Source organism: Lacerta agilis, chromosome 6 (assembly GCF_009819535.1).
Source record: "Lacerta agilis isolate rLacAgi1 chromosome 6, rLacAgi1.pri, whole genome shotgun sequence".
Taxonomy (NCBI): domain Eukaryota; kingdom Metazoa; phylum Chordata; class Lepidosauria; order Squamata; family Lacertidae; genus Lacerta; species Lacerta agilis.
In genome coordinates this window covers 1,713,565-1,725,882 of record NC_046317.1, presented here as the reverse complement: position 1 = coordinate 1,725,882, position 12,318 = coordinate 1,713,565, and the positions used below count along the sequence as shown (strand labels likewise).

Sequence of the window (12,318 nt, the reverse complement as noted above, 5' to 3'; positions counted from 1 at the left end):
TCCACATCACACTAGTCTACAAAGTTTCCTTTATGCCTTAAAGACCAATAATGTTAGTTTTGTTAATCCTGTAGTACTTTAAAGATGTTTGTTGGTCTTCAAGGCATAACAAAACTGTTTAAGTATGTTCTGAAATATATTCATCCAAATCCCCTTTTCTCATTTGCCTCTTCCTCATAATTACTTTTAAATCATGTCTTTCCGCAGCTTGTGACTGTGACCCTGAAGGTTCTCGATCTCTCCAGTGCAAAGAGGATGGTCGCTGTGAGTGCAAAGAAGGTTTTGTGGGGAACCGCTGTGACCAGTGTGAAGAAAACTATTTCTACAATCGATCCTGGCCAGGCTGTCAAGAGTGCCCTGCGTGTTACAGATTGGTGAAAGATAAGGTCAGGCTTGTAAAACTGTGTGTTTATGTCAGTTCAAGTAAGTTTGCAAATCATGGTTGTAAATGACCTTTGGTTGTATTAATCATATTTTGTTTGGGTGGTCATGTAATTGTTAACCTGAAGAAATGAAGGGAGAGGGAGACATTGCTCCAGAGAAGGGAGGAAAGCGGGAGGAAAGCCATTCTCAAGGCTGGCTCCAGATTTACAGTGTGGTGATCTACACTGGCTGCATTTGTACATTGTGCCGAGCCATGTTTTCCCCCCTCATCATGGAGTCATTGCACAGATGAGCAAACAAGCAACGGCTTGCTTCTCCAAAACTTGGTTTGTTTTCCAGCTGCTTTCCCTTGTGCCTCTATCCTGGCTATTATGTGGGGTTATTATGTGGGGTGGGGTAGCTAAACAAACAGTGCTTAAGAAGGGCTGTTGGATTTGGAAGTATCGCCAAACCATTGTTTTAAGCCACGGCTTCACATAGTGGTTTGTTGATAGAGAGCAAACCATGGTTAAGTCAGTTGGATTGAGTTGGGTTTGAAAGTCTCTTAAAATACACACTTCCAAATGTGTGGGAACCAGAGGATGATAATGTACCAATTTGTACGTAGTCTGGGTTGTGCGGATAAGGTCTATTTATGTCCGAATTTTCAAAAAGTGAGTTCTCCAAACAGCCCTAATTGCAAGCCAGGGGGAGAAATAGCGCTGAAGCGTGGTGCAGACCTCTCAACACCTTGCCTTTCTTGACTGCTTTGACCTAGCCAGAGGGGATTGACTAGTTGGGTCCAGTGTGTGGCGAATGCATCATACCATTGTGCAGGGGGTGGGTTTTCGCTGCCCTTAAAAAGGCAGTGACAACCCCCCCACCCCGCTTCCTCAAAACAAGTCCACAGCGTACCCATAACTTTTATTGCAAAGTGTTCCCTGGTCTAAAATGCAGCTTCAGAAATTCTTGGAAGAAACCAGTTATATCACCCAGGCATTTGGAGAAGTCTGCCACATTGTTATCCGTCCAGTTGAGTTTAACTGCTTGTTCTTTTAATATGTCTTTTGGATTGGTTTTAGTGTAACCTGCTCTTGAATTGCTTTGGCAATGGGGAGCAGGCAATAAATACTTCTCACGAACAAACAAATAAAAGCTCTACTCAGTGATGTACATATTATTTCTGTTGTATTAACACCCCCCACTTAGACTGTATAGTTTCTACGTTTTTGTTAGGAACACTGTCAAAACCTTTGCAGATTATTTTCCACACAAACATGAGTACTAAAAACTGACAAATACAACATCCTTAGGCTTATCCAGCTTAATCAGAAACATGTGGTAACACAGAGATATTGTCCTATACTTAATTGTAGAGAGAGATCTGTAGATGAGGACTAGGTGATTCCTACTGGAGTCTTAAACGCTTGGCAAGTGGATACAGCTTTCCTCAGCCCTCCTTTCTGTCATTTCTGTTTAGGTGGCAGAACAGCGGGAGAGATTGCAGGAGCTTGAAAATCTTATAGCCAACATAGGAACAGGTGAAGAAACTATAACTGATCAGGCTTTTGAAGACAGGCTGAAAGAAGCTGAAAGAGATGTCATGGACTTGCTTCAGGATGCCCAAAACAGCAAAGGTAGGTGGAACACATTTCTTTCTGAATACCCTTGTTTCCCCAAGATTGGTGTATGTTATTGATTAGGCTTTTTTTATTTGGGGTGGGGCATTTAGTAATTCTGTCACTGCAGCAACTGAGGAGCTGAGATTGTCACTCCCTAGCTGTTTCCCAAAGATGTGCTGCATTTATATCTGCTTCTATAAATTATGTTCCATTGGGATAGCTCAGCTGATAGAGCATGAGACTATTAATCTCAGGTTCATGGGTTCGAGCCCCACATTGGGCAATAATTTCCTGCATTGCAGGGGGTTGGACTAGATGACCCTCATGGTCCCTTCCAACTCTGCAATTCTCTAGTTCTGTGGTTTATCCATGCTGGGATCATAGGTTGAGGTGGGCTAGAAATTCTCTTACAAATGAATTATAAATAAATATTTCAGAAGATCACAATCTTCTGAAAGTAATAACATTGAAGTAATTAGATTTTAGTGTTTAATGGCGATAGCAGTGGTGTATTCTTTTGTGATTATAAATGGAAACCAAATTTAAAAGTCTTTGTCCTAAAAGTTTACTCCAAAGTGTGCAGGTTCTTTTTCAAATCAGAAAATAGCTTAATTTGTTCAACAGGCAATTGTGAAAGAATTTCGTAGCTCGAAGTAGGGGCTTCTAGGAGTCTTGGTGATTTTTTGTTGTTTTTTTTTTACCCCACCCTGTGTGCAGTAAGAAGAAGCTGTACCATAGTTCCTGTCATAATTTGTTAACTGCAAGTGTTTTGTCCCTGCCCAAAGGAATATTTAATCTGAATTTTGATAGTGAGAGAGACAGCTGGGGAGAAAGGAAAGGATAACAAGGGATGAATAGAAGCAACTACAGTTAAAACTTTGTGTCAATCAGGGATTAGGAAAACCAAGGGCTTCATGAGAAGAGATGAGTTCAGAGGAAGAACTTGAAGAAATTCTGGTTGACTCCCTCTGCTTTTGCTGTGTGTGGTCCTAATAGAGTAGTGCTGCCCTCTTAAGAACACCTTTTATTGATTTTAAAGTACACCTCCATGAAGTTCTTCTCTAAAATCCTCTGCCCAAGATTCTTTCAGTTTGACCATTTCCATATTCTTGGAAAATGCCTAAATCCTGCCAAAGTCTTGGGAGTTTTGCATCCACCTTTCTTTACATCCCCATTCACACTTTTTTTCTTTTCTTTTCTTTAGTAAAAGCAACTATCAATAAAAGTGTGTGGGCGCAATGCCTTATTCTTGTTCATGTCTCATCTTTTTGTGCAATTAGTTCAGTCTTTCCTTGTTGCTTGGCTTGGTCTGTTCCAGATGTAGACCAGGGCTTGATGGATCGCTTGCAGGAGATCAACAGAACTCTGTCCGGCCAACTTGGTCGGTTGAGGAACATCCAGAACACAGTGGAAGAGACGGAAAATCTGGCTGAGCGGGCCCAAGCCCGGGTGGACAGCACACAGGAACTGATTGAAACAGCTTCAGATATGCTGCAGAGAGCAAAGGTGGCAGTTGCTAATGTGGTGAGTGGTTCTTGTGTTCCTTTTTGAAAGAGCTAAAATTACTGAATTTGAGTGCCTTGAATATTTCCTGATAGTTTGTCTGATACCGGCCCAGTGTCAAATGTTGAAAAACGGTATAAGGTGTTGGCAATCAAAGAGCAAGTGTGGTTGCACGTCAGCTTTGAGATATTGGCAACCTTGTTCTGAGTTCCTCTTTCTCTCTCTCACATGTTGAGTCATGAATAAGTGTTTGCTTGGGCCTCACTGAGTATTTCCATACCTACACAGGCCAGGGGAAGAGGGAGAACCACACAAGACTTGCCTGTATCAGCAAGGGCCCCATATTTCTCACCATGTCTAGCTCCAGTCCGCACTTTAGACCCAGTAGTAGTCTGAGAAGGCAAGTAGCTACTGCTCATTTGTTTAAAAATATAGAAGACCTTAAAATTCTGTTTGGTTCTTCTCCAGTCTATTACTCCACCAGAGTCAACCGGCGACCCCAACAACATGACTCGCCTGGCAGAAGAAGCCCGCCAGCTAGCTGCTCGGTAAGGCCCATTGCATCTTTAGCATACCTTCTTCACTCTTCACTCTCTTGGTGTCGGTGAATACCATGGGCTTCCTTCATGAAGGATCCCACGTGATGGAACCACTGCCTCATGGAGGTTCAGTTGTCCCACTCCGTGATTTATTTTTGCCAGCAAGTGAAGACTACTTTCTTTACACAGGTATTTGAGGAAGGAGCTTGAGTAGAAATTGAGAATTTTTAGGACGGCTGCTGGTTGCACTTTTTGGCCTGATGGATTCATTTTAGCCTATTTTTCCTTGTTTTCTCCATTTGTTCTGAGCAGGGAAAGGGCAGTTTTATAAATGTAATAAATAATACAGCAACACATTGTCAAGAAACACAAGGCTGTCCCTCCTCAAGTCACTTTCGTCTTTCTCTCTTTCAGCATACCTTAAGATCACACCTACCACCCTCCCTTTTACTGTTCTTCCACACTTGAACCACCAGCCCCTCTCTCCTTTGTGGGAACTCTTTCCTCCCTGCTCCCATTCCATTCCCCATTTGTTCTTACCTTTCCATTTTGCCCTAAGGGGAATAGAACAAGGACGGCCCATAATGGAGCAGTCTTAGCGTAGTCATAAACTGCTTGAATGGTGTTGCTTCTAATTGTTTAACTGAGGGTTGCACCTTAACAAGGCATATTTATCTTTTCTGCAGTACAGAATGCACTTAAGCACTGTTCAGGTTACAAAGGGGTGTGTGCATGTATAAATAGCAGCTTCTACTTTTGAAACGCATGGTGTGCAGTTTCTCATTGTGCTTCTTTTAAAGAAAAACCTACAAAAAGCATACATGAAAGCATAACTAATGCGTTACATATATATTTTGTGCTCAGGTATATCTGTACGTAAATACAAAATGCTTTGTAAGAACTGGCCCTGAAGGGTGCAGTCTTGGCCAGATAAGCGAGTATATTACCTGTCTGATCAAAGCGAGTATGTCACAGTTTGTCCTCTTCCCCCACCTTCTGTTCTGATAACACTGGCAAGTATCTGCTAGCTTAGTCTGTTGTATGTCTCTTTCCATCCCCTCCCCACCCCGTTCCACTTTTATATTAGTCACTTCCTGTTTGAACAGTCTTGTTGAGTAATGGGAAAACAGGCAGTTATTTGGGAGAGACCAGGATCTGAATCCCCTTACGTGAACAGAGACTGTTGGTCAACCAACTCACAAAACGATGGAAGTCCTTCATCCACCACAAGCCCATGAAAAGCTAGAGTGCTTCAACCACTTCTTTAAGTTCCTCCCTTTTTAATTTTAACCTGGGTTCTGTGAATCTTTCCCTCCCACCCACCCCTTAAAGAAAAAAGAATACTAACTGGAAAACAGTGGGTTTCTACAAGCTTTTGAAAGAGAACTATTATGTCAGTCCTTTGCCAGAAGTGGAGAGCACCCACCTCTAGCTATCATGAATGGCCGGCCAGTGGCATTGGCAGCATGGATCTTCTGAAGAGGAACAGGAGGATCCAGTGAGTCTGGCCTTGGCATGGAGTCAAGCCTCTACTCCTGCCTGCCTCTCCTATGTTGTGCTGCTACTTGGCTAGAGAATACACCAGCAGAAAACATGGAGTATCGCCTTTATGCAGCAGCCCCTTGAGGTGCACTTGACAAAGAGGCTGGCTATTGCTGTTTTAGGAATAGGCTGTGTTGGCTTCATTCTCAGGGACAATTCAGACCGTGTTCCTGAAACTGAAGATTTATGGCATGTTATCATTCTCTTTGAAAATGATGCCTAGCGTCTAACTCCTACTATAATGTATGGAGAGAAAAGGATGGTGTTTCTCTGACCATTTAGTTCTGCTCTCCTAATACTGCTCCAGGCACAAGCAAGAAGCAGATGACATTGTTCGTGTGGCTAAAGAAGCAAACGACACGTCGACACAAGCATATAAGCTGCTCTTGGATACACTGGCAGGGGAGAATCAGACCATGAATGACATCGGTGACCTTAATAGGAAGTAAGTATGAAGTGAAGACAGAAATTGAGGTGCTTTATTTTTAAAACGTTTCAGCTGTCCAAAGTGCCGCAGTGATCATAAGAAGCAGAATAGCTAAAATAGTTACTGTTTATGCAAAAAGAGATGTCAGGAATCTATATCCAGGAGCCTAAGGCATAAAACAGGGGTAGGGAACCTAAGGCCTGTGGGCCGGATGCGGCCCAATCGCCTTCTCAATCCGGCCCACAGACGGTCCGGGAATCAGCGTGTTTTTACATGAGTAGAATGTGCCCTTTTATTTAAAATGCATCTCTGGGTTATTTGTGGGGCATAGGAATTCGTTCATATTTTTCCCCCAAAATATAGTCCAGTCCCCCACATGGTCTGAGGGACGGTGGACCGGCCCACGGCTGAAAAAGGTTGCTGACCCCTGGCATAAAACCTTTATCAGTATTAGGCTTAGGGAAGTTTTCAGGTGCACATACGAAGAGTATATCTACAATTGTAAAGTGTGAATGAGGCCAAAATGTCTTTAAAGAAATATGGTTCATTCACATACATTCCCAGGATTTACTGTAGCTCCCCATTCAGTGTACAGTTTGTGGCATTCCTGGATTTGCTGCTGCAGTTTGTGTGGAATGGCTTCCTTAGATGCAGAACTAGCAACAAAGGTGCAGGGTTAAAAGCTGAAGGGTTAAAACAAGGCGGCATTAAAGAACTTAAAAGTTTGGCTGAATACAACAGTTTTAACTTGGTGCTGGAAATGGCAAAGTTCAGTTATCAGATATGCTTCTTTTGAGGAAACTGACCTGTACTCCTAGGGCCACCACCAAGAGCAACTCAGATTTCAGTTCTCATAACTGTGGAGTCCTGGTCCAGTCCCCCTCCCCACAATCCGCTGCCACGGCTGCCCCAAAGATCAATTTTAAAGCATGGGCCAGGGCCAGGCCACTTGGGGATACTAAGGTCATGACCTGTACCTTTTAAATGGAAGCTGACTGGTTGCTTGTGCAGCTGTCCATCCATAGGTGCAGTGTATTCCCTGCCAGTTTCCATATGTAATTGAGTGATTTGTGTGTATTTGCATTGAACTGTTTAATTGTTTATCTGAAAGCGTCTCTGATTAACTTTATTCAAAAGGCTGCCCTATACTGCCAAACCATTGATCCATCAAGTTCCGTATGATGTGTTCTGACAGGCACCAGCTCTTCTAAGTCTTTTTAGTCTTTCTAGACTGCTCCAGGCACCAGTCTTTCCCAGCTCTGCTCCCAAAGATCTACGTTCAAAAGATGCCAGAGATTAAATGAGGGGCTCTTTGCGTGCAAAAGTTTGTTCAGCTACTGAGCTGCAGGCCCTTTCCATCTGGTGCAGCCGTACCCACCTACCCACTCCTTGAGCACAAGACCTGTTGCATCCAAAGCAGAAATAGTACCTTAGACCAACAGGCCAGAGGAACAATAGTAAGGTTATCTTTGGTTCCTAGGTATAACCAGGCAAAAGACATTTCCCGAGATCTAGAAAAGCAGGCAAACAAAGTCCATGCAGATGCTGAGGAGGCTGGGAATAAGGCCCTGCAGATCTATGCCAACCTCACCAGTCTGCCATCTATAGACTCTGAGGAGCTAGAGGTATGTTTTTTATTCTCATCTTACTATTTTTGAAATACATACAGCAACCAAACATAGTCGACACTAACAATATCGTGGCTGATCCCAAAGGGGGATAGATTTCAAAGGTGCAATAGGACATGTATATTCATTTTTAAAGTTCTTCAGTCCAGTAAGTGTTTCCACACGTTATAATGCATTCAAGGTGGGTGACATGCTTGATTATCCCATTGCAAGTAAGAAATGGAACAGCGGCCAGGTGGCATAGAAGGACATCGGACCCAGTTTGCCTCTGGCCACCCCTATTTGGCAAGTCAACTTTTCTACAAGTGCAACTGACTATTCTTGTGTCAGTGTGGTGTTAGTGGTTAAGAGCGGTAGACTCGTAATCTCGTGAACCGGGTTCGCATCTCCGCTCCTCCACATGCAGCTGCTGGGTGACCTTGGGCTAGTCACACTTCTCTGAAGTCTCTCAGCCCCACTCACCTCACAGAGTGTTTGTTGTGGGGGAGGAAGGGAAAGGAGAATGTGAGCCGCTTGGAGACTCCTTCGGGTAGTGAAAAGCGGGATATCAAATCCAAACTCTTCTTCCTCTTCTTCTTCTTCGAGTCTTGATAAGCTAGTTGTGGTGTGGCAGCATGTGGCTATCTCCAAACATGCTGCCATGATCAATAAAATTAGCATCACTTTATAGCTTGTGTTGATTAAGAGTAATCTGAAACACCTAATAAAGGAGACAGGTTGCATATCTTTCTGAGCTAGAGATATGCTGAGTTGGGCTTTGTGTGGAGTTTGTTGGAAGAGCTTTAAAGCACCAATAAAACTGAAACTTGTTTTGCTTTTGTGGGTGACACCAGAAATAAATGGTTCAAGCTCTTGGTGTCAGCTAAGAGATTGTTCGTTTAATTCTTTTTGAAATATAATCACTTTGAGTAACCCTGGTGGACAAAAAAATATAAGAAAGGTTTAAAGTACAGGACTCTTTATATTTTATGTCAATCAAACACATTTAAAAAAAGATAGGAAAAGGCTATTGTAAGTGATTCCAAGGATCCACGGTCCATACTGAGGAGGCTGCGCTATCACTCAGTGCCTGTCTTTTCCTACACACTTCTGGTGTACAGAGGTGCTGGGAACCATGAGAAACGAACTTCTTATGTTTGCCAGTGCCTCTGCTCCACATGCTGGCAGCGGCAGCAGCAGCAAAGGCCCCACTGCAGTACCCAGATGTCCCTTCTTCCCACCAACTCAGTAAGTCAGGCAGAAGATGAGTGGAATGGAAGGCACATGTTGAGCACTATAGCAAAGGCCAGATCCACTCCTTACCCTTCATTGTGTTCAACTAAGTTTTCTTTTCCTAGTAGATGTACTGAAATTAATGAACACTACTAAATTTGGTTCACCATTTTCAGTGGGTTTACTCTGGGTAAAATTTAGTTGAATACCGTCCCCCATATGGAAATTGGATTATATTGTCAGACACCTAAACTACGTTCTGCAATACATTTTGGGAAAATCAAAACTGAAGCAGAAAGCAGTGGTGGTCCAGCCATCACCAGATATAAGGATGTGCTGCAGATAGCACTGCGGTATCTGATCCTGGTTTAAAGGGTGGGTTTGATGTTTGTAAATTCAGCCCCTTGGAAATGTGCCATAAAATGTATAATACACAGTTGCTGCATTCACAAAAGCCATTTCTCTTCCTGTTTTCTCCATGTGTAGAATGAGGCGAATAAGATCAAGAAGGAAGCCAGAGAATTGGATCAACTCATTAACAGGAAGCTGAAGGATTATGAGGACCTAAGAGAAGACATGAAAGGGAAAGAGCTGGAAGTACAGAACCTTTTGGAGAAGGGCAAGACTGAACAGCAGGTCAGTTCTACTTTTATGTAAGCTCCTACCCTGACAAAAGCCATAAATGCAGGTTAAAACAGGGGTGGCTTAACTGCTCTCAACCTTTGAAAACTTGTGTTAACCGATTCATGGAGAGGTATGGTGGACATGTGTTTCGGGCTTTTTTTGATCATGTGTTCTGTAGAATGGCTGCACCATGCGCAGGACAGAGCTAGGTGCAAAGTGTTCATGGAGAGACAGCATGGGCCCCAGAGCCTAGGAAAAGTGGCCTGGAGACGAGGAAAGCACAGGTGGAGAGATAGTAGGCAGTAAGGGAGAAACAATTTGGTGTAAAAGGTAAGTGAAGGTTTTAGTGTCCAAGCCAAAAGAGACCATAGTGGTGTAAACTAGTATACACAGCTGTTAGTAAAGCAGAATCAGCAGTTAAAAACAGAGTTGGGGAGGGTGAAGAACCTTTCCCATTCTTTAGCATCTTGGTCCTTAAAATATATGAACTGTTTAAAAGGTTTAGATTTTGTTCTTGTGACTGTGCAACTGTACTTCCCAACCTATACTGTTTAACTTCCTTGTAAGCTGCTTTAGTCACGTGATAATCAGAGACTCTTAGGTTCAGCATGGTTTAGAGGCCGCTTCCTCCGTTGTGTCTGATTACACCCTCCTTGAAATCCACGGAAGAAAGAAGCATTGTCAGTGGCTCTCTCCTCTCTGCTGGAACTCACGCCCACTGAAGACTCACGAAATCCAAGCCGGAGTGTATTTCAGAAGCATTGCAAAGCCATAAGCTTTGGGCTGCCTTGTGGGGCTAGAATTAAGGTGGGGAAACTAGGGACTTGACTCCTGCCCCTGCACCTTTGGGAAAACATTGGAGCTGCCCAGAGTGGGTGGGGTACAAATAAAACAACAACAACAACAATGCTCAGACTGTGGCAGGAATCCACCCAGCACTCATGGGGAAATGTGGTGTGATCTCTTAGAGTAATCAAGTGAAACTTTTAACACATGGCATGATAAAAGTCTGTAATTTTATTAGGACAAGTTACTTGTTGTTTACTGTTGTTACAATTGTTTTCTCAAAATTTGTCTTCTGTACCATGAAAATAAATAAAAGCAGTATTATTTTAAAAAAAATAAATTAAATTTAAAAATTGAAATTAAATAGAAACAGTCTGTGCATAATACTCGCTATATGAGGGCATTGTAGAGAGAGGGAGAGGGCATATGGGTCACCTGCTGTGTTGTGTCTGTTTGCACAGACTGCTGATCAGCTCTTGGCTCGAGCAGATGCTGCCAAGGCTCTGGCTGAAGAATCCGCCAAGAAGGGGAGCAACACACTCCAGGAGGCCAATGACATTCTCAGCAACTTGAAAGGTAGGCAGCATGGTTTGAGTCAATGGTTTGAGCAAATGCATGGAAACTGGTGGGTTTGCCAAATAGCTTAGCATGCTTTGTAACTGGACACAGATTTGAACTTTGGTCAAAAACGCCAACCAGTGTAGCAGGATTCCCAAGGTGTAAATTAACAGTAATACATTTCAGCCCTTGTACATGTTTCCTTCTGACAAATTTACTGTAGCCGTGTACATGACAAGACAGAAAAGGATAAGATAATCACTTGTGAGGATCTTTTGTAAGCTCCTCTGAAAGCTTCTCAGGGTCAACAGCATATTATAAGTTTTTTAAATGGGGGGAGACGACACCAGTTTCTTCTCATCCACTTGCATTCCAGTGGGTTTTTAAGACCTTTGATACTCCAATAAAACAAAACAGTGTTTCATGCCGGATCTGTCTGTCAGTGGCTGTTAGCTACAGTTGCTATTTGGGCCTTCCCTGTTTGGAAGCAATATACCCCTGAATATCAGATCTAGGGACACGCAAGGGGGGCACTGTGGCTTTCATGTCTTGCCTATGGGCTTCCCAGAGACATCTGATTGACCACAGTTGGAAATAGAAGGCTGGGTCAGATGGATTTTTGTTTGATCCAGTGGGGCTTCTCTTCCATCCCCCCCCCCCCCCAGACTTCGACAAGAGAGTGAATGATAACAAGACTGCCGCTCAGGAGGCTCTAAGGAGAATTCCTGCCATTACCCAGACCATCTTGGAGGCCAACAATAAGACACGGCAAGCGGAATCGGCACTAGGCAACGCTGCTGCGGATGCCAGAGAAGCAAAGAACAAAGCTGCTGATTCTGAGAGAATTGCTAATTCTGTGCAGAAGGTGAGTCTTGTGCATCAGTGTTAAAGTACATCCTTTGTGTAAGGCTCCATCTTCAATCTCTAGTAAATACTGGGCTAGCTGGACCATTGATCTGAAGCAACATACTGAGGAGCTTCATTTGTTCAAAAGTATTTTTTTGTGGTACAGTTTTCCCTGAATTATCTGTCCTCAGACCGCAGATGTGAATAGCGTGTCTGAACAGTTCATGAAATGAACTCTCAGTACACAGAATACTAGCACGTCAGGACAAAAGTTCCCAATTTGCTAGTTTTCATGTGTGTGGAATTTACTTTCTCCATTTTCCAAGCACATCATGCCTCCTGTCCACAGCCTGAAGTGGCAACAGCACATAGTCATTCACATAATTATTCTGCATAAATAGATCAGCTCCTGGCAATATGTAATAGACACGAAGCTGTCTTCTGTGAGACCAGCTGCTCTTTTAGCATTAGTGGAAGTCAAAAGCTGACGTTTCTCTACTGGCAAGCAATTGGTAAAGACGCTTGCTCAGTTGTCTTGCTCTTAATGCTGCCCAGAACAGAGAGAGCTTTCCTATAACATTAAAGGGCCAAATACCATGGCAGGGTATTCTTTCTTACCCTGTTGAGAAACACAGCTCAGTGGCAGAGCACGTGATTTACATGTGGAA

The 12,318-nt window shown here is 43.2% G+C and overlaps 1 protein-coding gene across 1 annotated transcript in view; it reads left to right on the top strand.

Moving 5' to 3' along the window:
• Window positions 1-12,318, top strand: part of LOC117047844 (laminin subunit gamma-1-like) — a 123,165-nt gene that overhangs the window by 106,853 nt on the left and 3,994 nt on the right. The window contains exons 17-25 of the mRNA XM_033151069.1: window positions 208-386; window positions 1,844-2,000; window positions 3,304-3,509; window positions 3,957-4,036; window positions 5,877-6,014; window positions 7,477-7,621; window positions 9,323-9,472; window positions 10,708-10,822; window positions 11,470-11,669. Coding sequence (XP_033006960.1) covers window positions 208-386; window positions 1,844-2,000; window positions 3,304-3,509; window positions 3,957-4,036; window positions 5,877-6,014; window positions 7,477-7,621; window positions 9,323-9,472; window positions 10,708-10,822; window positions 11,470-11,669 — 1,370 coding nt within the window. The remainder of the gene's footprint in view (window positions 1-207; window positions 387-1,843; window positions 2,001-3,303; window positions 3,510-3,956; window positions 4,037-5,876; window positions 6,015-7,476; window positions 7,622-9,322; window positions 9,473-10,707; window positions 10,823-11,469; window positions 11,670-12,318) is intronic.